The 23089-nt window shown below is 30.2% G+C and overlaps 2 protein-coding genes across 6 annotated transcripts; one reads left to right on the top strand and one right to left on the bottom strand.

Moving 5' to 3' along the window:
• Positions 1–1850: 1850 nt before the first annotated feature.
• On the bottom strand, positions 1851–8939 carry LOC130442399 (fatty acid-binding protein, adipocyte). 2 transcript variants are annotated; one of them, XM_056776481.1, is made up of 4 exons: positions 8763–8939; positions 8313–8394; positions 4497–4774; positions 1851–2053 (listed from the first exon to the last, which is right to left on the bottom strand). In XM_056776481.1, the coding sequence occupies exons 2-4, from the start codon at positions 8386–8388 to the stop codon at positions 2000–2002; spliced, it is 408 nt and encodes a 135-aa protein (XP_056632459.1). In that variant the 5' UTR covers positions 8389–8394; positions 8763–8939; the 3' UTR covers positions 1851–1999. The 2 variants fall into 2 exon arrangements, with proteins under 2 accessions (XP_056632459.1, XP_056632458.1); XM_056776480.1 differs by lacking the exons at positions 8313–8394; positions 8763–8939 and adding an exon at positions 6652–7097.
• On the top strand, positions 2074–22592 carry LOC130442398 (calmodulin-beta-like). 4 transcript variants are annotated; one of them, XM_056776475.1, is made up of 7 exons: positions 2074–3594; positions 18796–18913; positions 20884–21103; positions 21155–21298; positions 21358–21570; positions 21684–21740; positions 21850–22241. In XM_056776475.1, exons 2-7 carry the CDS (start codon positions 18911–18913, stop codon positions 21930–21932), a joined length of 720 nt encoding a protein of 239 aa, XP_056632453.1. In that variant the 5' UTR covers positions 2074–3594; positions 18796–18910; the 3' UTR covers positions 21933–22241. The 4 variants fall into 4 exon arrangements, with proteins under 4 accessions (XP_056632453.1, XP_056632456.1, XP_056632457.1 ...); XM_056776478.1 differs by lacking the exon at positions 2074–3594 and adding an exon at positions 15251–15500 and having other exon boundaries at positions 21850–22592; XM_056776479.1 differs by lacking the exon at positions 2074–3594 and adding an exon at positions 15286–15500 and having other exon boundaries at positions 21003–21103.
• The last annotated feature ends 497 nt before the right edge of the window (positions 22593–23089 follow it).

Here is a 23089-nt window from a genome sequence, read left to right as displayed (position 1 = left end):
ACAATGAACTCATTACTGTAAATTTAAATTTAAGAAAGCAATGAAGATTTTACTGTAAATATTCCATTTGTAGTTTGAGTAAGTTATTGACACAAGAAATTGACACATACTCAACGTTGTATATGTTTTCAAATTAGGTACTGAAAAGAAATTAACATAGAGTTAATATCAAATATAGAGAAAACGAGATATGGACAGTTGGTATGGAAAAGTTACGGTCCCGATAATATTCATTTTCTCTCTCGTTCAAGGCACTTTATATACATACTGCGCATGCTTGAGAATGCGCAGAACTGAGCTGGAGCCTCGGAGGATAGAAAAATTGTCATTTCTGTCTTACTAAGTCGGAACAGCTTCTACTTATAGAAACTGACCATATAGGAGTATTAAGGCGAGTTTACACGGTGCGAGCTAACGGGTCAGTTGAGACGGCAAGTAACTGTATACCAGCTATTGTTACCGTTTAAATGGATCCGCCGAGCTACTGTCTCTTCAAGGATGGGCAGCTACTGAATACGAGTAACTCCAAGATTTTTTGATTTAACTGGCCACTTGCCTTCCCCCACGAGACATTAAGCCAGTAGCTCGCATCATATTCGTTTAATTTGAACGGCGAGTACAGTATCTTGCTAGACAGTAGACGCGACGCGACGGCGCGCTCGCCGAACTTCTTAAAATGGCGGAATGTTGGCGCAAGCTCACTGCCTCGCAGAATTTTGATACCGTACAGCTACTTAACTAGGTGTAAACGGGTGAGCAACTGCATATTTTGGTCCCCACTCGCCAAGTACAGCGAGTGTAAACTCCCCTTTACATATATGGTTAAACCGAAGTTCTTTCTCTCTCTATCAGCAGTTCGGAATTACTTGAAGAAGATCCCATACCAAGCTCTATCTATCTTTAATATTAACTATATGATGAATAGTCCAGTGTTGAAAAATTCGTATTTCTCTGTTTCGGTATTAGAACAATGTTATTCTTGCTCGCATTTTCGTGTAAGAATGGACTCCATTCTCAAACATTTTTTGGTAGTTTTATGTAGTGGGTTGGTGCCCCTGAATAACAGTTTCATTTTGACGATGCATTATTCGGCCATGTGTGAGGTTATTTCAATTTTAAGATACTATTTACAATAAGTTATAATGAGTTTTTAAAGAAAATAAATGTAGTCATGAAATATGGACAAAACATACAAATATACAATGAAGAAATTTCTTGAAAAGACCTAACGTTAAAATGAATAACAAACTTTTAATTTCAAATAAAATTTCCAAAATCAACTGTCAAACATGAATTAGTGCTACCAACCGACCACCTACGATACGGTATAATTTCCCCAATGTACATTTTCAACACTCGTAACAGAAAGCCGAATTTGGAACTTTTTCTGGAATAAAAAGCCTTTTATTACTTGTATTTTAATATACTATTCTTTGATGTAACTTGTTATATTTTGTTTTGGAAATGTTTTCTATAAAAAAATCTGAAAGAAGGCTTTTATACATTCCTATTCTAAAGTTTGTAATAAATTTGGATTTTTCAATCATCATATTTTTAAATTTAAATGAATTATTATATGGATGTAGGTAATTTCATTTAGAACTATTGTTTTATTTCAAATAAGTGACTTGCAAATTTTAGTTTGTGATACATATAATCCAATCAGTTTCCCAAAAGATGTCTCCAAAGAAGCTGCCATTAGATCTCCATATAAATTGGGGAGTAATTTTAGTAAAAGGTAAAAAAATAATCAAATGGTTACTTAATATATACAAAATCCTTATTTTTGTTGAACCTTTGTTGTAGACCGATTAACCCTGTATAAAGGTGAAGGAGTTGATAAAAACAAATTTTTAATTATAATTTTTATGATTATATGCATTGAATACATTATTTAAATTGGCATAATAAAAAATATAAAATTATATTGGTACAGTTAATTATCAATGCCTATAAAACATTTTAAAATATAATAATTTATTCAAAAAAACAGTTTTCATCAGGCTTGAGCTTTGTAGATTCTGGTGGCGGTGACATTATTTACGGACATAACCTAAAATAAAAAAATGAGTTGCAGATTTTAGTGTACATTAATTTAGTGCCAATTTTATATTTAGAATAAAACTGGAGATTAAACTGATCAAGATTTTACAGGTGACAGTTAACAGACATTTTTCTGTCAATTGTCACTCACGTGGAAAGATGAAAATAAAAAAAAACTGTCATATTTTCAATAAAACCACAACAAATTGAAAAAATAAATTGGACAGTTTAAAGATTTGCTTGAGAACCAATAACTTTTTGTTTTCTCGGCGCGTAATTATAATTTCTTTATCATGATAGTCGAGTTCATCAAATATAAAATGCAAATATTTAATCATCTACCCTTTAGAATATCGTAAAAATATGAACAATTTCTAAAAGTTAGGTTAGGATCCTCCGTTTCATGTTAAACTGAATACCTGACCCCCGGTAAATTCCAACTATAAAACGGGTTTAAAATGACGTTTGAGGTTTAATATTCACTTATCAAATTGGGCCTTACAGTAGTAGAATGAACAATCATTTAACTTGATAGTATTTTTGATACCTTTTTAAGAATATTACATATTTACTTATGAAATATGCATTAGGTTAAGCAAAAAATTAATGGACGCGTTTGTTTTTGAATAGAGTTCAATATAGAGGTTTGAAAGTATAGTATACAAATATGGAATTTTCCCATTGCTGTTTATAAATACCAAGAGCCTTCTATAATGTATTTTTTATTATTTCCCTACTGTACTTTGTAGGGTTCATAAGTGAGGTTTAAACTTCAATTATAGAGTTAATGTTTTAAATTTTTTATAAAATGTAACTTATAATCTTTTTTTTATAATCAATGAATTGTTCAAAAACTCGATATAGGATAATTAAAAAAAACGCACAAGGTACTATAAAGTTTTACAAAGTACGGTTCAAACGGCTATTACATTAAATTTGCAATTTTTCTAATTTGTTGATAAAAAATGATATTGTAAGTTACCTAACATTACATTTGGTGTAACCAATAGGAAATATGAGTAATCATTTAAAATAGAATAATAATTTGCCGATTTTGAAAACAATAAATATTACAACATCGAAAAGTCATCCACGATAGCCAACATTTAGAATGTAGTTTCCCCCAATAGAAAAGTAATAATCCCCTTTAAATATTTATATTTTGTTCTGTGGTTGCAATTGTTACTAAAATTGACTATTTCAGATCATAACCTCAACAAGTCTTTGTTGTGTATAGAAACTTCAACATCTAATTATAACTGTGCAATTTTGCTTATTTTCGAGACGTTTTATCGTGTTTTAATTGTGTAGTTGTTTCCGTGGGTAAAACATAGTTTTAAGACTCCGATATGAGTACTTATATTGTGAATTTACATACAGAGAGTCTGGAATTTGCGATTAAATATAAACAAAGAATATCCCCACATTTAAGTAATGATCTAGTGGACTTCCAAAAACTTATAGATATTGATATTATTAATTATTTAGTGTTACCCAAAAGTTATGGCAGGAAGTCAAAAAGTAACAAATTACAATTTTATCAGGACTAAAGTAAGCTACATTTTTCTTCTATTCTTATATGTGAAAGTTCATTCTTCATTGAGAACTAGGTACAATATTATTGCTACCACATTATACTAAACAACAAATAATCCTTTTCGCAAATGAATTTCAATAATACTGAAATAACTTCACTATGGTACAAAAATAAGAATCCGTTGATTTTAGTTTGACATTGTGATAAAATAGCCTATTTTCAAAACTGTAAACTTAAAGTAAAAGCTCAACAAAAACCATAATTAGTTAATACAAATGCAAAGTTGAAATACAAGCTCGTGTTTCACAACAAAACTCATAAATGAAAATACTATAAAACTGATTCCTAAAATTAATATTTAAGGAGGTTCGTAGGTCAATAAATGATTCCACTGTTTGAAAATTGACCTTTGCAATGTTGGTTCAAGTGCCATATTCATATATATCTAAGTTACCTTTGGACGAACATTATTTGTTAGATAAGCAATGCAACTTTTATCACATGGAAACATTGGGTTTAAACCAATTAGAATATCTCGTGGCGATAATATAATAGAAAGAGAATTTGAAGTACTTTTTTATTGCCCGGCAACAATTTTATTAAATTATAAAAACTTAAGCACATCATTAATGCAAATTGATTTGAGTACTAGGATGATTAAAAAATTGAATTTATTAAAAAATTTTCGTGATAATAGGCTAAATTTAGTAACGAGGTGAATTAATTTGCTTGATAAACATACATTGTATAAAATAGCGCGTGCCTGACTCAATTAAAGTCTCATGATATTAAAATAATTTATGTTACAGTTACTTAGTTGACAATTTTGATTTAGAATCAAGGAATTTTAAGATTATCTTTGAATTTAAATATTTGACCTTGAATATTTTTTTTGTGATATCAATAAATTACTAACCATTTTGATTTCATCGGCTGTGAAAGTCCTGTCTATGGTTGTATCTTTACCGTTGGGGTCCTTTTGGACTTCATGAAGGGTGTTCCCATCAATGGTAATTGTGGATTTTACTTTACGACCGTCTGGAGTTTCTTGATCAAATTCCACTCCAGGAGTAAACTTAAGAACGACGTTCTTAAATGTCGAATTGGACGATAGAACGTATTGATCACCATCTTTCACCAAATCAACTACGGGTGATACTGCTCCGCCCATTTTACGAGTGACCAAACCCACACCTGGTAAAAAAATGATGTAAATAATTACAAATAACACTGATATCAAATTTTACTGCAATATGTGTACTTTTTAAAGGACATTGAGGTTTCTTTTGGGGAATAACAATTTTTGTTTGGTGATAAAATGATATAACGTGAACTTAGAACCAAAACTGACCACAGGGATTAAAGCTGTTAGTAGTGAATATATTAAAAAAGCTCAATTGTTTTCACTTTCCAAAAAATTATATCTTTCATTACTTTCTCTTGTGCGAAAAAAAATACATTTGAAATGCAGTACACCCCAATTGGGTTTGTTGCAACACGGTGGAGGTACCCAGCAACTTGGATTTAGAAGTTTACAATTAAACCGGCTCGAATGACCAAAATGGCTCAAGCGCTGGTTTTTGAAAGTCTGTTTTTGCGGTTTCCTGGAGTGTCCAGGACTTCTATAGCATGTGGATACACTCACTTCTTCTCAATGATTAATAAACTACTTAATTGACCTTTAGAGTAGATAGAATTATTTTTATTTATCTTTAACACAACTTCAATTACAAAACAAAATAGAAAAACTTATATAATAATAGGTTGATCTGTTGGTCTTGCCTTTTAGTCTCATAGCATGGAAGTGATTCCCTTCCACTATTTCCTATTTGTTACTTTCGTTCTTTCGTTTTCCAGATTTGAATTCCTCTCTCTTTTAGGTCTTCCATTACCTCTGTTTATAATTTTTTTCTTGGTCTTCCTTTTTACTTGATCCTGTTTGTTCTATGGTCATTATATTTTAATGTTGATCTCTGATGATTCTCTGTATGTGACCAAGTTACTCTGTTCTTTTGGATCTTATTATTTTGGCTTCTCCAAATAGATTCCTTATTTCATCATTGTTCTTCTCAGCCATAACTCACCCTTCTTTTTACCTCCTAGTATTCTTGTGAATATTTTTCTTTTTTAAAAAACTTCGTTTTTACGGCGGATTTATGAAAAAAAAAATGAAAACTTATATTGGTTAGGTTAGGTTAGGGGGGGTATGCTAAAAATTCAGTGCAAATATTCACATTTGGTCTTCTTTTCAAACACAACCCTCCATTGCCCCACTCCCAATTCTCTTTAAGAGTCAAGTTAGTAAGGTACCATTTTTTAATGGTGAAAATTCTCAATTTTTCAAAGTTAACTTTTAATATTTTAAGTATGTTTTTGTTCATATAAATTTAATGATTACTTAATAAAAAAGGTACAAATTATTATATGTGAGAAAAAGTCAATTTTAAGAGAAATTGTTATTTTTAAATGTAAAAACATGATAAATCAACATTTTTGTATAATTTTTTTTTCAATTTGTTCGTTTTTGTGTAGATTATGAAAAAAATATATATATAACAACTTCATTTAATTATTTGTAAAAAAGTTATCAACAATTATACATGATTGAGTGCATTTTCATGAAAATTTAAACCCCTGAAACCAATATATGCTTAATTTTTTTTCTTTCCTATAATTTTTTTCATAAATCCGCCATAAAAACGAAGATTTTTAAAAAAAATAATAGAAATCGATTTTTTAGAGCCAAAAAACGAGGGGATCGGAAAAGTATAAAATTACCAAAATAAACACCTTGTGTAACTTTTATGTCCTACAATTTGAAATTGGAGAAACTTTAGATCTTCCCTGGTAGTAATATGTACAATATATTATAACCTCGTACCTACCTTAAATTACAATTTACAAATAAGTAATAAAAAACTAAACATTTCAAATCGTAAAAAGCAAATTTTTATACAAATCTGCACTTTTTTTGGATTATAAATCTAAATTATAAGATTCATCAAATTAATTGTATTTTTATTATGATAAACATATATTACTGAACTTTATAAAGTATAAAAACAAAATACCTAATTCTTTCATATACTCATCGAAATTCTCGCTTTGCTGTAGCTTATATTTTTTTCCTAAAACTTCCATTAAACTCATCTTGTCTGCCGGTTAAATTACGTTCACTAAAAGGATTTCTTCGGAAACGAACTAACGGAAACCCGTATGTTGAAAACAATAAAACGGTTAACCTCCTTCGATCTTTGGAATCGAACTGACCTATCGAACTTGTACACGTTGAATTCCAACCAAGCAACTTTAAACTGTGTTCATTTTATCGGTTGGGGCTTGTTTTAAACGTTATCCTTGTTACGATAACATATACGATAAGAATAAAAAATTATGTGAGTGTCATACCGGGGTAACTACAAAAGTTTCAGATGTTTTTATTATATTAATATTACTAGTGCCTAAAAGCTGAAGTCTGTTGATTTCATTTGAATAGTCGAACTTACACATTTCACTATTTTCAAAATATCATAATTCAGCATTATTTGATGTGCTACATGTCTGCGCTGCTTGTTGCCTATTCGGTAGGTTGAGGTATGATTTATAATATGTACCCAACATAGGGAATGCGGTAGTAAAATTATTAAGACAAGAATAACGTGCAATAGCGTGGCTCTAAATAACGTTTCTGTTTTATTTTATTTTTCTAAGTAGATTATATTTTATACAAAATTATAAACCTTGAAATTATATGAAATAAAGGGTTGCTTATTTCACCCTTGTATAATATAACAGGAATATTGATAAAATACCCGTGGTTAATCTGGTTAATCTTTTGCAAGTGCACGAAAATTTTTAGTTTGTAGCAATACTGAAATTTTGAAAAAAAAAATCGAGCAATGACCTCCTCAGTTTTGTCCTTTTTGACTCAAATTTAAGCAATTATATTTTCAAAATTGTTCAATTTTTATAATACCTTTTCAGCAAAATAATAATTAGTTTCTTGGAAACCCGGTTTTTCTTACTCATGTTATAGAAAACTAGTAATTGAAAAATTGTAATTTGGGTTGTCTATATTGTTGTATAAGTGTTAATTGGAATTTCATGGTAGATAACGTATGTTTACCCAATAAATTTTGTAATACAAACATCTGTAAATAAAAAGATAACGTAAAATATGAATTTATATATTTCGAAAAATCTGTTTAACTAAGTCAATGACCTTTTACAAACATTCTGCATTAATTAAGACCTGATTTAATAAATAAATAATAGATTTCCACTTGGTATGAGTTGCGTAATCAATTTATTTATTACTATTAGATATACAGGGTAGTAGAAATGCTAGACATCATATTTCATCAACTTTTTTATATTCTACAAGGGGATAAACAATTAAGATAAAATATTAATCTAACATTATGAATATATCATTTTTGTACATTTATACTTCACCGCAAATAAAGATTATATACAATTTTCCTAAAAGTTTTCGATCTTTTATAACCTATAAGCTATTCAGAACCAGGTTAATTAGGTGGAAATATAAGTGTTCACCCTATATAGTCATAATATTTATATAAATTATTTCATACAAAAAATACTCGAGGTATGATACGCCAATGGAATACGAATGCTTTATTATTTTAATACTCAAATTCGTAAATATATAAATCAATGCTGGTTAAGTTTTGAAACATTATTATAATTTCAATTGGAATAAAAATCTTACCCAGCTCCTTCATAAAATCATCGAAATTTTCGCTGGAGTTGAGCTTGTATTTTTTACCCAAAAATTCGTCAACCATTGTGATCTAAAAATATCAATAGAAAACCATAAATACTTTTCACAATTGGCCACTCTTCTTTTTCTTCATTAACAGGGCAGGTATTGGGGTTATTTTTGTAAAATTTATATATTTTGAAAAGTATTCAATCAAATTATTAGGGAGACTTAGACAACATAATGATACGCCCATGTGTTTTAAAATAAATTTCTTTGATTATATTCCAATACAACTAAGATATGGGGGATTTAACAATAATACTCAAATACTTTTACATTAAAAACTTTAAAAGATGCCTTTTCATAAAAACTTAAAATATTAATTGAAGTTAATGCTAGGGCGGAATTTTTTAAATTTCGTAACGTACTTCGTAATAAAAGAATTCTGCCACTTACAATTAGAGTTGATTTATAGCGGACTGAAAGTACTTAAAACAAATAACACTCGGTGTGTACCTTCTGAGACAACCGGATAAAAACTAATAGTTCTAAATTAAGCTTAACGCGACAATCGCTGGGTAATTTAACGACAGGGTATAATAGAGCCGGAATCACGCCACTTTTAGGTTAGGTCAGTTGGGGAAAATGCATGCGCACTACCAGGGGTTCGTGTGGGGGATACAGGAAGACGCTGATTTCGTAATGATTTTTATTTCGATGTTTTCTGGATGGTGAGGGTTTGGGCGTCTCAGCCGGAACACAGAGGCGTACGATAATATGGTTATTAAAAATAAATACAAAATTAAAAAAGCACGTCAGTTGATAAATACCTACAGGGTGTTTCGGGACTTGTAGGAAGAGGTATTAAAACACAATCAAACATTTTTTGAAGAAATAATGAATAAATAAATAAATATTTGTACTACATGCTATCGAAAATCACAAACACAAGGAACGAAATGATGGATAAAATAAACTTCGATTGTGACGCTATAAGGTAGAATATTGGAATTCTCAGAAGTGTGTAGAAGTGCATGTACAATGATCTAAAAGTGTACATATCTCCTAAACCATAACTTTTATCGATTTAAACAATCTTTTTGTTAAAAACCGATTGAAAAATCCATTTCTGCTATCTTTAGATTGTATAGGTTGTCCCTGTAGAAATTACAGATTGTTAACCCTTGGGCATGAGCCGCCTCTGGCCTTCGAATGTATAATTTAGGAAATATATTCAAACATAAGTTCTGATTTCGGAACTTTAAAGGCCTTTCACGTCATCTAATCACTTCCGAATATTTTGCAATAAATTCAAAAGTCTCAAATATTGTGTTTTCTCTAAATATAGTATTATTTGTATCTACAGCTATTGGTTTATTTGAAATAAACTTTTTTCTTAAGCTTCATTGTCAGTGGTGAATTTTCCAGAAGACTGAGTAGGTTGTAACCTACGGCGGCTGATTTCAAGGGGCGGCAAATTATGCAAAAAATTTTTGTTTATTACAATTATCAAGATTAAAAAACAAAATTGTTCACCTAGAGAAGTCGAGTTTTGAATTTTTTACAGAAATAGAAGTATTTTAATATAAATTGAAATATAGTATTATACTTGAATGTCTCTACATGAAAAATTGCCGAATGCTTAGTAAAACATGCCTAAAATAATTTTTTGCCGTTAAAGATCAAAATTTTAGACGACACCTCAGTTCTCAATCAAAAGCATCGAATTTCAGAGGACAGTAGAGGCGACAAAATAAAGATTTTTTATAGAAAAAATCAATAATATTGATTGAAAAAATGAATCAACAACCTCATTGCATATTTATTACATATTATTGAATGCATACTAACCTTTTTCTTCTAATTCTAGAGATAATTATAACCAATCAAAAAAATATTCTCATGCATCGAGAAATTGTCATAAACAACATTTTAATTGAATAACAAGACTTTAAATTAAGTCCAATTAACAATAAATGGTTACGTATTTACAGATCTAAATTAGATCTTTGTCGTAATGCCTCTGACAACTCTGTATTAGTGAGATTTCAAACATGACGGGTCAGTAACATTAACTAATATTCTTACCCCATTGCAGCTTACAAAAAATTGTGGTAGATAAAAATTTACAAGTCTGATTTATATTTACAAATTAGATATTGAGAAACAAATTTTTGTTGTTTTGTATAATTATCTGAATATTATCAACAATAATTAGTTTTATTCTAACAGAACCCCATCAACAAATTTTGAGAGAGTTTTCAATCATTTGGTGCACCATTCACAGTAGGGTGATCATCCTGGAAAGATAAAATTATTGATGAAAAATGTACATAAAAGTTCTTCTAGATCCGCTTTACAAGCAATTCATTTCACTAGTTTACAAATTAAAAAATAAATTAGAAAATTTAATACTTTGTTTACGTACTTATAATTTGTTTATACAAATTAGATAAACTAATAATACGGTTACAGTAATTACATTCCAAATCTAGTAATAAAAAAAAATTCGGCATACTAAAATTGTCCCGTACATTGCGTGAGATGATTAAACTAGCATGAACCTAACAATACTCACAATAAACTTTGAATTATTTGATTATAATTGATAAAAAAAGCTTTTTATTCCGTGCATCCGGCTCCTTGTGTGTCTATTTTTAAAAGTATTACATTCAGGAGCGAAACGACCAAAACATTTATTTTGTTAATGAAACATTATTGATACTCTTGATAAAATTCGTAAATTCATTTATAATTATAAATTAATATATCCTTATTAAGATAAATTACTTAAAGGAATTATAGTTATACTGTCAAATGTCAAATAAATGTCACCATAAATAAAAATTTTATATCAATTATTATTATTAGATATTAGCAATTTTCGTTCAGAAAAATATATAAGTAAATCGTGATTAAAGCCATTGATAAAAACAAAATTCATTAAAAACCAATTACTATTGAGAAACAATAGTTATTTTGTAATAGAATATATTTAATCGCCTTCAAGTTTCAAACATGTACCCTCTATTGTTTGCTTTTGTCTATGAATATCACATAGGCGTCGTACGAACAAGATTGACAGGGGACTACTAAATTTTCAACATCACCATATCAACCTATTCTAGTCATATTATTAAGGTTTGGTATTTTTTTTATTACCATTTAACGAATTAAATTAGGTTCTACATGTGCAATGATAATTATTGCACGAATTTTTTGTGACAATAACTATGCTTATATAATTCTCCGAAAATATTTATAACAATTTGACAACGTTGCTTACAAAATATGGAGAATATAATCAAAATCTTTTAACGGAATTATCAAAAATGTATCTCTTTCGAGATATTTTATGATATTAATTGAATTAGTATTACATTGCTTTAAGACAACAGAATAGTTTTTGTAAAAAGATCATTAGGTCAATCAATTTCGGCGATGTCTCGTCAACTTTACTGCCTAATATAGGAAAATACAACTTTCCCAATTGAAGTGAATGGAAATAATAATAAATAAAACAGAATAGTAAGAATAAAACAGAAACTTGTGATTATCTACATTTATATAAACTGAGTCATAAGTTTTGTAAAAAATGATTGATGATATTTAGAATTTTCTTTATTATATATACTAAAAAACATTCAAATTCTTATGTAGTTTGTGGACCCGAGCTCGTTTTGAAGACTAAGCACCGCCATTGTTGTTTTTCGGAGCAACAGTTTACGATACTTGATTGAATTTGGATTTATAATATTCAATAAGCCATTGTTTTAGGATATCTCATTCGTAGTTATCTTAGTATCACTTATGGAAAAATTTTATTCCAGATTGAAGCTAGAGGTCTAATGATAAATATTTATGAGCAATAAACGACTAGTAATTGAAAAAAAAATGACGTGAATGTAAATAACATCGAACAGCTTAATGAGTTATCAAAATAATAGCGTTATTATGTGATTTGATTCATGATAATCCCCAAATTTAGTATAATCAAGAAATAAACGAGGTTGAAAATAATTTTTAATCGACGTTACGCACGCGCTTCTCTTTCACGTCCCGTGGTCCAGAATCCGTCAATATCAGATTAGATAAAACAGGAGTGGATTCACCCTCATATCACATATATAAGTTATTTAGCAATATTTTCTGCTGGTATTTAGTACCAAGCAAAAATAATTGATGTAAAAAAGTTATTTATAAATCTATAGGAACATTTTTTAGAGTTATAAAGTTCTTAGAAGTAAAATATATCTTCTGAGATTCATAAAATTTTTGACGGCTTTGCCATTTCGGACATAACGTTAAAAAAGAATTATAAAACAGTACCTTGTTATTTTACTTAATAAAATAGTAACAGAACGTTACATTTGGAACAACGAGGACAAAATGTCAAATGTGAAGTTGTTTTCATAGACAAAGTAAAACCAAACTGCGCTTTCAATAAAATGCGTGTTCCAATATTAGAAGCAATCTGTCAAGTGTTCCTTCTAATTTTTTGTACGCTACTCATCCTGCCGTTATAATTCCTTACTCCTTTATTTCGTTTCACCAGAGACCTAAAATCTGCACAACTTTTATATATAGAAATTATAAATTCAGCATCCAGAATTAATATGTCTATGGTATTTATAATGGTACCGTACTAATAATGATAGTCAACACACATAACTTGATGATGTGTTGGTTGCCTACTACAAGTATATATTTAATAAAAAGCAAATTTTAACATTTATATCAGTTTTCTCGCAGTCTGGATATATGTTCTGATTTAATCAGGAAAACAAACTATAGTTTGGTGATTTTTTCACCAGTCTATTTTTCATTTTTATTATATGAAAAAAGTGTACATGGAGCATTAAAAAGATACCACCGATTGAGATTGTTCGCTTTACAAATTACTTTAGTATATAATTTGAAGGTTATACAACACTTTTCGATAAATAACACTCATTTAGCATTTCACGGTAATTTTCGAGCTATTTTTGATCTACACCGACAAACCTAGAGGTGACGCTCCACACAAGAACGTTAAATAGGGTCACGTGGTACTAATTAGAGTTGAGCGCCACCTGAAATATATGTAATAGAAAAAAATATAAATTAATCAGCTCTATATTCATTGCATTCTTGTCAATAAATCATTTTAATTTTAGATCTCTGTTCAATAAATAATTATTCTATTATCTAAATTTCATATTGTAGCTAAAAATAAATTATTACATTTTCAAAAACAGGAATGAACCACGTAGTCTGATTCGTGCCACATGACTATTTTTTTAAAATCGATTTCATCGTCGTACGTCATCTTAAATTGAGACATAAAAGGAAAATACTTTATTACAAATTGAGTTTTAGAAAACGTTTAATTTTTTACACTTTCTAATAAAGAAATTCCAGTCGATAAATTTTTACGAAGGACAGAAGACAGAAATTGCTTATCATGAATCTTGCAAGTTAAGTTGGAATTTCAGGTACCGTTACTGAATAGTTATCGTTTTCAGAGACTGAAGGTGAACTCTGAAGACGATACATTGGTTACAGAAACGCGCGTCAGACAGTGTAATTGTGAGTGTTGGTGTAGTGGTAGTGTAAACAGTGTGCTCAGTATAAATGTTGCAAGCTCAATGCAAAACACATTATGATATAAAACAGAGACAAAATACAAAAATGGGTGACCGACGGGATCCCATTTTCATTCCAAGGCTCATAAGAACAAAATGGAGAATAGCAAAAAATGGTTGGCGTTGGAGAATGTTCAGAAATACAACAACTACAAGATGAACACGATTATTTCAATCTGCATAAAAAGCTGAAAGAGACTGCGGATATATATAGAAAAAAGAATCAAATAGTACTCTAGAACAAAGAAAATAATAATGTTTGGGAAAAACACAACTATTTATCACTAACAGACCGCCAGTTGACACCAATATCTTACTAATTGGCTCACTAATAACTAAACATGATATCAAAAAACCAATTAGTGGCTAAAAAAATGATAAACCAGTTGGCCCAGACGCAATCCCTTCAGAAATACATAAACTTCTAGACGAAAGTGTCTATATAGAGTGTGCAACACTATATATGAGACAAGTCACTAGCCCAAACATAGGTTGTGTTTTTGATTTCTAAAAATCATATACCAAAAATGCGAAAAAGATATGAGCGATTCACATTGGGTTTGGACAAGGATTAGGTACACAAGAAGCCATGCAAGTATTAGTCCAGAATTGCCATGACCAAAGAAAAGATGTCTGTTTATCCTTCATTGTCTACGAGAAGGCATTCGATAGTGTACGACACCACAAAATAATGCAGATCTTCAAAAGACATAGATCAAAAGTATATTCAATGCATTGAGCACAAGTGAAAATAAATAATAATACGCCATAACATAAAAATCAAAAGGGAGTAATGAAAAACGTTATCGTAAACATTAATTAATGGATTGCGTTAGAAGAAGAAGAATCTCGCACGTTGTTTGACATTATTCAAGATACTTTCCACTGCATTATGGCTTCCACAAACCAAAAATTACAATTTTATCTTTAATGCGACTGGTAAGCCTTCAAGGAAAAGTAAATAAATGCCAGCAACATAAATTACGAGCAATCAGAAGACGAAAAAGTCTGTTTTACTTCTTTCTATTAATCAGCTGATTTGATTGGTTGTTGAACGAAACCGATAAAGTTGCAATTGTAAAAACTGGTATGACCAGCTGGTTCGATGAATTATTAACTATATTTTTCTGGGTATTATTATCGAAATATTCGTGTCTTTCTTCATAAATATTGAAATAAATTTCATATTACGATCTATTGACATATTTTCATTTCTAATTCCAAATTTTAAGGTAAATTTTCATTTTATGATAGTAGTAACAAAATTCGTCGACTACTTCAACCTCTAGGATCCGTCCCTGAAAAGTAAATGAGCTGTTTATGAAATATTCATTCCAAATAAACAAAGAAAATTCTTGGATGAACCCTCACTACCATTGTATCGGTTTATTTTATTTTAAAAATATAATAATAAAACAAAAACGACGTAAATAGCAAAAATCTGTGACAGCCGGTGGTGGGGGAGGGAAAATCTACGGAAATCTGACACACCTCTTTGCAGTGTTTACCAGAAAATTGTGAATGAGATCTCCAGATTTGAGTTAAAAGTTTCGCATGTAATTGCTTTAATGTAAGTAATTAAAATTAATTAAATAAATAAGGGGTGTAAAAACATACCTTGTAAACTATCTATTTTTGGATAATTAGAGACAAAGGTTGATTATTTCAAATTATTGTTTTGTTTGATAATTGTTTCCTATTTCCATATAGATCCTGTCATTTCACGTATCAAAGTTTAACAAGTTTGTAATTAATTTCGATAGAAAATTATTAAAAACGCATAATAGATTGAACTTATAGTATTGTTTATTTTTCTAACAGCTGCAAGACTTATATATTTTGTAATTTGTTCTATTCACATAAAATTAATAAGATTACGTCTTCCGATAAACACGTTGATTTTTTGATGTCTTTGGTTGGTTTTTTTACCTCCAATTTGGAGATTTTTATCAAATTTATTATTCTTATAAAATAAAATTTTGTTGAGAATTTATATAAAGTATAACACAGATTATTTTTCCAAAAAACTAGTAAAGCACTTTGTGAATTTCCTGTTTTTTAACTGAAATAACAACACGACATCTTTGAACAGTTATCAGTCACGTGACTCGTGTCAAAATTTGAAATAGCTGCGTCATTTATTTCGAATTTGACCCACATTTATAAACGAATAATTGTGAAGAAAATGAGAAGAAGTAATTTTAATGTGCGTTTTCTTGAAAATGTATCGAAAGTATTTGGCGTCGATCTCAATATGAACGGTATCATAACCGTGAATCCACGATTATACATCGAAAACCAAACAGCAATCAAAACAGAGGAAAAAAACGGGTAGGCTCATCAGTGGATCCATCAGATTGAATTTTTAAGCTCTTCTTGTACGCTCCGATTAATATTAAGTTCATTATCTTCATTTATGGCTGTTCTTGTTCTTCTCCAACTTGGAATATTTTCTACACTGCCAGTTCCTTTATTTTTTTTCAAATTTCGAGACACTGTAGATTTCTCAAGAGAAATTCTGTCAGGATATGTATCATTAAACAAATCAGTAGCTTCTTGCAACGATCTCTTTGTATCTCGATAACTTTTATTAAAACTTTTATTAAAAAAGTAATTCATCCACGTTCACTAAACAATAATCAGAACAGTGGCTGTCTTAAGGGTGAATCCGTGCCAAAGAAAGTCAAGATTGGTTAGTTAACTAATAATTAGGAGTATTTGGAGTTGTTCAACTTCAATGTGTACCATTTTGTAACCGTGGATCCTCCATATCTTACTAGAGATCAACAATAATCTAAACAGCACGTTTTTCGAGGTGACTTGGCGGCAAACAAGATCAAGGTTGGTATTTCAATCATTAAACAGAGTATTTATTGTAGTTTAACCACGAAATACGCCGTTTCCTAACTGTGGGTTTATTATAAATCACCAAAGACTAAACAGTATTCAAATCACATTAGGCACACATGTGCAATTTCTGTGGTAAAAATCCATTAGTTAGGCTTTCTCATCCGCTATATCGTCCGGATTTAGTTCTATGTGACTATTTTTGTTTCTAATACACCCACAAATAATTAAATAAGAGAAAAAATGGACAAAGCATAGAGCTCAAAAAGAAGTTATACAAAAACCTTTATTTAATTCAAAATGTACTTATTGACTCACACTCGTATTTGCGGGAATTTTTTGTCATTTCCTATTCAGTAAATGTTGAACATCTGGTGGGAAACTGTATAAGAGTATTTTCTATTACGTCTAGTTTTAATATTATGAAAATAAATAACTTGTATAAAAATGTAAGTTTTGTTTATAGTGTTTTTATCGAACACATTAGTCAGTGGTGGAAAAAAGCTGGTAAGATGTTATAGTTTTATTATTTGAAACAAATTTTTCATAATAGGCAATATATTAATGAATATAAAATATATATAATGAATATAAAAATGTTAAAATATCCGAAATAATTCAAAAATGGTATTTTGCATTCATTACAAATTATCAACAAACTGTAATTGCCATAAAGTTAGGTTAATGTTTACATGCAGTCATTAGCTGCTTTCCATTTGCTTTCACACGAACTGAGTCACTCAATTATATGAGTATCTTATACTCAGATAACGACGTCATTGCTCAGTGAATAAATGGAAGGTGAAGTAAACGGTCTGAAACTTGTGCAGAGTGTTGGTAAGCACTCAATTAGGTCTCGCTTGTAACACTGAACTGAATCACAAGTGAGAATAATCTGAGTTTTGACGTAAATAGAAAGAAGCTATTGTGTAATAACTAATATTAGAGAGGAAAACATATCAATAAAGACACTGCTCTTTGAAATAGTCACTTTCCGTAATTAAGCCCCGCTGAGATTTGTGCTGTACATGTCCTTGGGCCTTTGCAAGAAATTTTCTTTTGGGTTAAAAATCCTCGTCACGTTATCTACCTAATCCACCTAATTAACCTTCCTAGTCCTATTCAATAACAACCTTTAGTTCATGGAGGGTTTCTCTTAGCACTGACTTTTTTCTCAAGCTCATTAAGGTCTGGACTTCTCCATAACAGCTAGATATACCTACGTCGTTCATGTATTAGATGTGGTTGGGCATTGTCCTGCATTTCCGTGAAATTTCTTCTCATAAAACCGTCGTATGACATTTCATGTTATTACCTAAAGGAATTGAAAATACGTTTTCTTTTTTAAAGAAATTCCGCTCCAATTAGTCCACGAAACTCCTACAAAAGCAAAAGCAACTCTTTCTTCATCTCTTGGGTATATTTTTCTGCGAGTTTATCTAACATTGCTTTCAATATATTGGTTGAAACATAAGAGGTGGAAAGTTCTCAAATGACAAAGAATAAACACAAAAACAAAACTTGTGTCACACGGCTACTAACATTAAGAATCTAATTTCCCTGCTAGAACATTCCATTTATACTTTGAATCCTTAGATTTTCTTCAGAGACTACGATGGGAAATCTTTTATCTTCGCGAAGGATGGAAATACGAATTTATTTAAACGGTTGTTAACAGCGAGGCGATTTATATATAATGTTTCTTACTTAATTTATTCATACACTAACACTAAATGCACTAAGACTTATCACTAAACTATGGCTATTAAAGACTGTGTCTATAAAAGCGGCCACAACATACTGTGTTTTAAAATCAATACAATGAAATTGCCTCTGCTTCCGACGAACTTTAAATTCTGTTAACATAATAGAACAGGACTTGCTTCACGGTCTACGTCAGTGGACGAGTTCGTAACAATATTTTCTTGATGATATGTATAATTGAGCAAGTAGAGGGTATTAATTAAAAAAAAATCATCTTTTGGTGACATTCGATATATAAAATTTTTCATTTACAGATTCCCTACGAAGTGCTAGAAAATCGGGAAAGTGGCGAAGTTCGAGGGTAAATTTTTTTCTGCGGTTAATAATTTTTTTTCTACTTCACCGTTGGTGAATCAAATAAGGGATTTAATGGTAAGCTCTTCAAAATAATAAATCTGTTAGGTACATTCCATAATTTAGTGCACATTGGTGTTTTATTTTGTCACAATCCCACTACGAAAACTCTCATAACGTAGCTGACAAAAAGCCGCTCGAATTCACAGTTTATTGTATAATCAACATTTTTTTTGTAAAAGTGGCAGCAGCGCTTGAGTTTTCAGTTCACCGCAAACGGTTGAACCGGAGCCTTATACGGGGTCTGTTCTAAAATTTGTAGGACTCATGTTTTACAAAAATATTTATTCATAAAAATTGTTCAAAATAGCACCCTTCGGCATCTAAACATTGCTGCCAACGAGTTTACCAGTTTTTGTACACCTGTTGGACAGCCTCTACCGGACCGTGATGCTTCCCACTTAGCGTCGATTTTATTTTCGTCAATAAAAAAAAGTTTGATGGGTCCAAGTCTGGGAGATAAGGCAGCGGTGGGATATTGTGTTGAGCAAGATACTCTACTTCGTGCAATGCTGTGTGACACAGCGCGTTGTTATGGTGTATTCGCTAATGGTTGGCGATGGTATATCGGGCACGAACAATGCGTTTTCGCAGTCTTTTAAGGATTTTCACGTAAAAATCTGCCTTAACTGTTTATCCGAGTGGCACCAACTCTTTGTTAATGACACCATGTTTATAAAGAAAACCAAATGAGTATGGACTTTTGCTTTTGCACACAATTGTTTTCTTGGGGCATGGGAAGAAGGGGTGTGCCATCCTGAGCTCTGCTGCTTGCTCTTTGAATTGGCATTTTGTTCCTTTTCCAACTTCGTGAACATTTTCCTCTTGGCTAAATTTTTTGACTAGATCTCAAAAACTTGAGTTTGAGGGATGCCCAGTTTATCAGCAATCATTCTGATACTCTTCCTACGATCACTGTTATGTAATAAATTTTCCACTCGCGACACAGGCGGCCGTCGTCTTTTACCCTTTCTTTACCCGTCTTACCTAACCTACCCCTACTATACAGGGTTTCCCACGACTGTAATCTGTAAATAGCAAAATACGTATAGTAAAATCATGAAAATTTCTACGTTCGAGTTTTCGGATACAATCTTTTTAACTAAAATATTTTCAAAGACGACCGACTTCCGGTTCTACCTGAAGTCGACTGTAACTTTGTTATTTTAAATAGAACACCCTGTATATTAATACATTTTTGAAATCTACGTAAAATTTTAGTAGACTTTTTTTCGAAAAATGCATACTTTTTGAGTTATTAGATTTGACCACACCTGCATCTTTGAAAATTTACAGAAAACATTTAATATCTGGATAACGATAAGGTGTAGGTATAGGAAGGTATATATGAATGTGCCTTATTTTTACCCCTGAATGCATTAAAATAGAAAAAAACCAGGTGGTTCCATTTAAAAAAATGAAGAAATTTGATATTTATGAAGTTAAACTTTCAACATTTATTATACACACCCTGTATAAAATAAAAAATATTTCATTATAGATTCAAAAACGTCTGACCTTGCTTAAAGCAACCAAACAGAAACCATTTTCATATCTTCAAGGGTAGCTTCGTAAAAAAATAATTCATGAGTCTGCAACCAACGGTCAAATTTTTTACAAAAAAATTAATAACTCATAAAGTATGCATTTTTCGAAAAAAGTTTTTAGACAAAAGTATACTAAAATATCACGTAGATTTCAAAAATGTATTAATATACAGGGTGGTCGACTTAGTAGAACCACAAGTCGGCAATCTTTGAAAATATTTTAGTTAAAAATATCGTATCCGAAAGCCCATACGTGGAATTTTTCATGATTTTACTATAAGTATTTTGCCATATACAAACAGTTTTAACTCGTCGTGGGACACCCTGTATATTGCAATTAATAATGTATACAAAAAAACATAAAATGGTGTTTTGGGAATTACTCATTGACACTTTCAATTTGATAAATAAGAGTTTAGTTGCAAATAACTTTTACTATAGACAAGACAAACAAATCAATCAGACAGTGAAACGACGATGTCTCTTCAAAATGCACCAGAAGACACTAACGAATCGACGTTCGAAGTACAAGTCGACAAACCTATCGGTACTCCTTCTAGGTCCCCCTCATATGAAAACAATAAACTTAAACTCGAAGATCGTTCAAGAAATCAAAGTTTTTGTATTAGGAATATGCCTGTATCTAGAAGTCAAATGAAAGGTTAGTAATAATAAAATAGATCGATGAAGATTCTACTTATAAATTTTGTAGAATTTAGAGAAGCTTTTCGACTATTCGATAAAGATGGCGATGGTAGTATAACGAAAGAAGAATTAGGTAGAGTTATGAGGTCGCTTGGACAGTTTGCTCGTACGGAAGAATTACAACAAATGTTACAAGAAATCGACGCTGACGGTGAGAACACGATTTTTTCACAATATATGGCAGTTCTTCTAATCTAAATACTGATTTAGGTGATGGTAACGTTAGTTTTGAAGAATTTGTCGATATAGCTTGGTCAGCAAGTTCTGGAAACGATCCAAATCAAACTTTATCCTTAGAAGAAGAAGAGAAAGAACTTAGAGACGCTTTTAGGGTGTTTGATAAACATAACAGAGGTTACATATCGGCTTCAGATCTCAGAGCAGTGTTACATTGTCTTGGAGAAGATTTATCTGAAGAAGAAAGTGAGTTATATATAATAATTTCTCATATAGATACATAAGATAGTTTATAAATCTAAACAGAAAATAGAAATACTCTATGAACCAATATAATTCGTGCTAAATTGTTTTTCTAGTTGAAGATATGATCAAAGAAGTTGATGTAGATGGAGATGGACGAATAGATTTCTATGGTAAGTTAGTACGAAGGTTTCTTGAAAGGATTGTGGCATATCAACAACAAATTTTGCATTTTGAACTCTTTACTTTTAACGAATGTCAGGTTTTATTTGTCGTTTTTAGAATTTGTGAATGCTTTGGGAGAACCTGGAACGGAAGATAGCTATGACGAAGATGATGATGACTACCTAGCGTTTTACAATTAAATATTTGAAAATTGAAGAAAATCGACGTTTTTATGTACCTGTATCTTATCCATCTTATCAAATTTGAAGCTTTGAATAACAATTGCAAATATCATAGTATACTAATATATGTCTGCCGTTTTAATTTTTATTTCTGTACTTATAAATTTTATTGTTTGATCTAAATAAAGGATTTAACTGCTTTTTTCTTTCTAACCTTTACGTACCTTTTAAGGCGAAAAAAAAAATAATATTATTTTCATAACTTTTGGTGGAATGAATAACATTTTCGATTTGGTCTTCATTTTTATGATTGTAAATATAATAAATCCATAATTTTACTGATATTTATTATATAATTTTATATAATTATTTTCAATTTGACAATTATTACTTATAAATGTTTATAAGATTTCATGGTTTGATCCAAATAAAGAATTTACCTGCCTTCTTGTCTTTTTTCTAAACTTCTCATACCTTTTAAGACGAAAAAATAGTTAGTTTCAATAACTTTTGGTGGAATAAACAATATTTTCGATTTGGTCTTCATTTTTTTACACTAAAAGTATTACAATAAATGGAGTGTTTATATAAGTATAGAAAAACTACAATTTCAGTTATATTTATTATATAAATTTTTTCAATTTGATAATAATTGTTAATTTGGGAAGAATCTGGGAAGTTTTGGATATTACATTGTATATATGTCTGCTATTCCAATTTTTATTTCTGTATTTATAAAATTTTATGTTTGATCTGAATAAACAATTTACCTGCTTTATTGTTTTCTTCCCAACCTTTTAAGATGAACAAATTATTAGTTTTCATAACTTTTGGTGTACTGAATATTATTTTTGATTTGGTATTTATTGTTTTACTCTAATTTATCAAAATCTGTGCAGTTTATATTCTAGTTGCAAGTATAATAAGGTCATAAATTCTACAGCTGATATTTACTATAAAAACTTTACAATATAACAATAAGTTTCAGGAAAAAACTGGAGAGTTTAGAATATCAAATACCTACTTATATCACTAATATATGTCCGCTGTTCAGATTTTTATTTCGATACACATAAATATTTATAACATTTTATGTTACGTACTAAACAAAGAATTAACTTTCTGGTTTTTGTCCCCTTCTTATTGCTTTTAATATAGAATTGGTACCTGTCTGT

Source organism: Diorhabda sublineata, chromosome 4 (assembly GCF_026230105.1).
Source record: "Diorhabda sublineata isolate icDioSubl1.1 chromosome 4, icDioSubl1.1, whole genome shotgun sequence".
In the NCBI taxonomy this organism is placed as follows: Eukaryota; Metazoa; Arthropoda; class Insecta; order Coleoptera; family Chrysomelidae; genus Diorhabda; species Diorhabda sublineata.
Note: the sequence above shows the minus strand (reverse complement) of the source record. Positions and strands in the feature narration are given on the sequence as shown.

What these genes read in the sequence shown, in the direction of transcription:
- LOC130442399 (XM_056776480.1), bottom strand. Translation starts at nt 6,730, where the DNA reads ATGAGTTTAATGGAAGTTTTAGGAAAAAAATATAAGCTACAGCAAAGC. An exon ending in TGAGTATATGAAAGAATTAG is followed by an intron (nt 4,775 to 6,651) that starts GTATTTTGTTTT and finishes TTTTTTTACCAG; the next exon opens with GTGTGGGTTTGGTCACTCGT. An exon ending in CAGCCGATGAAATCAAAATG is followed by an intron (nt 2,054 to 4,496) that starts GTTAGTAATTTA and finishes TTTTTATTTTAG; the next exon opens with GTTATGTCCGTAAATAATGT.
- LOC130442398 (XM_056776478.1), top strand. An exon ending in ATCTAGAAGTCAAATGAAAG is followed by an intron (nt 21,104 to 21,154) that starts GTTAGTAATAAT and finishes TAAATTTTGTAG; the next exon opens with AATTTAGAGAAGCTTTTCGA. An exon ending in TGGACGAATAGATTTCTATG is followed by an intron (nt 21,741 to 21,849) that starts GTAAGTTAGTAC and finishes TGTCGTTTTTAG; the next exon opens with AATTTGTGAATGCTTTGGGA.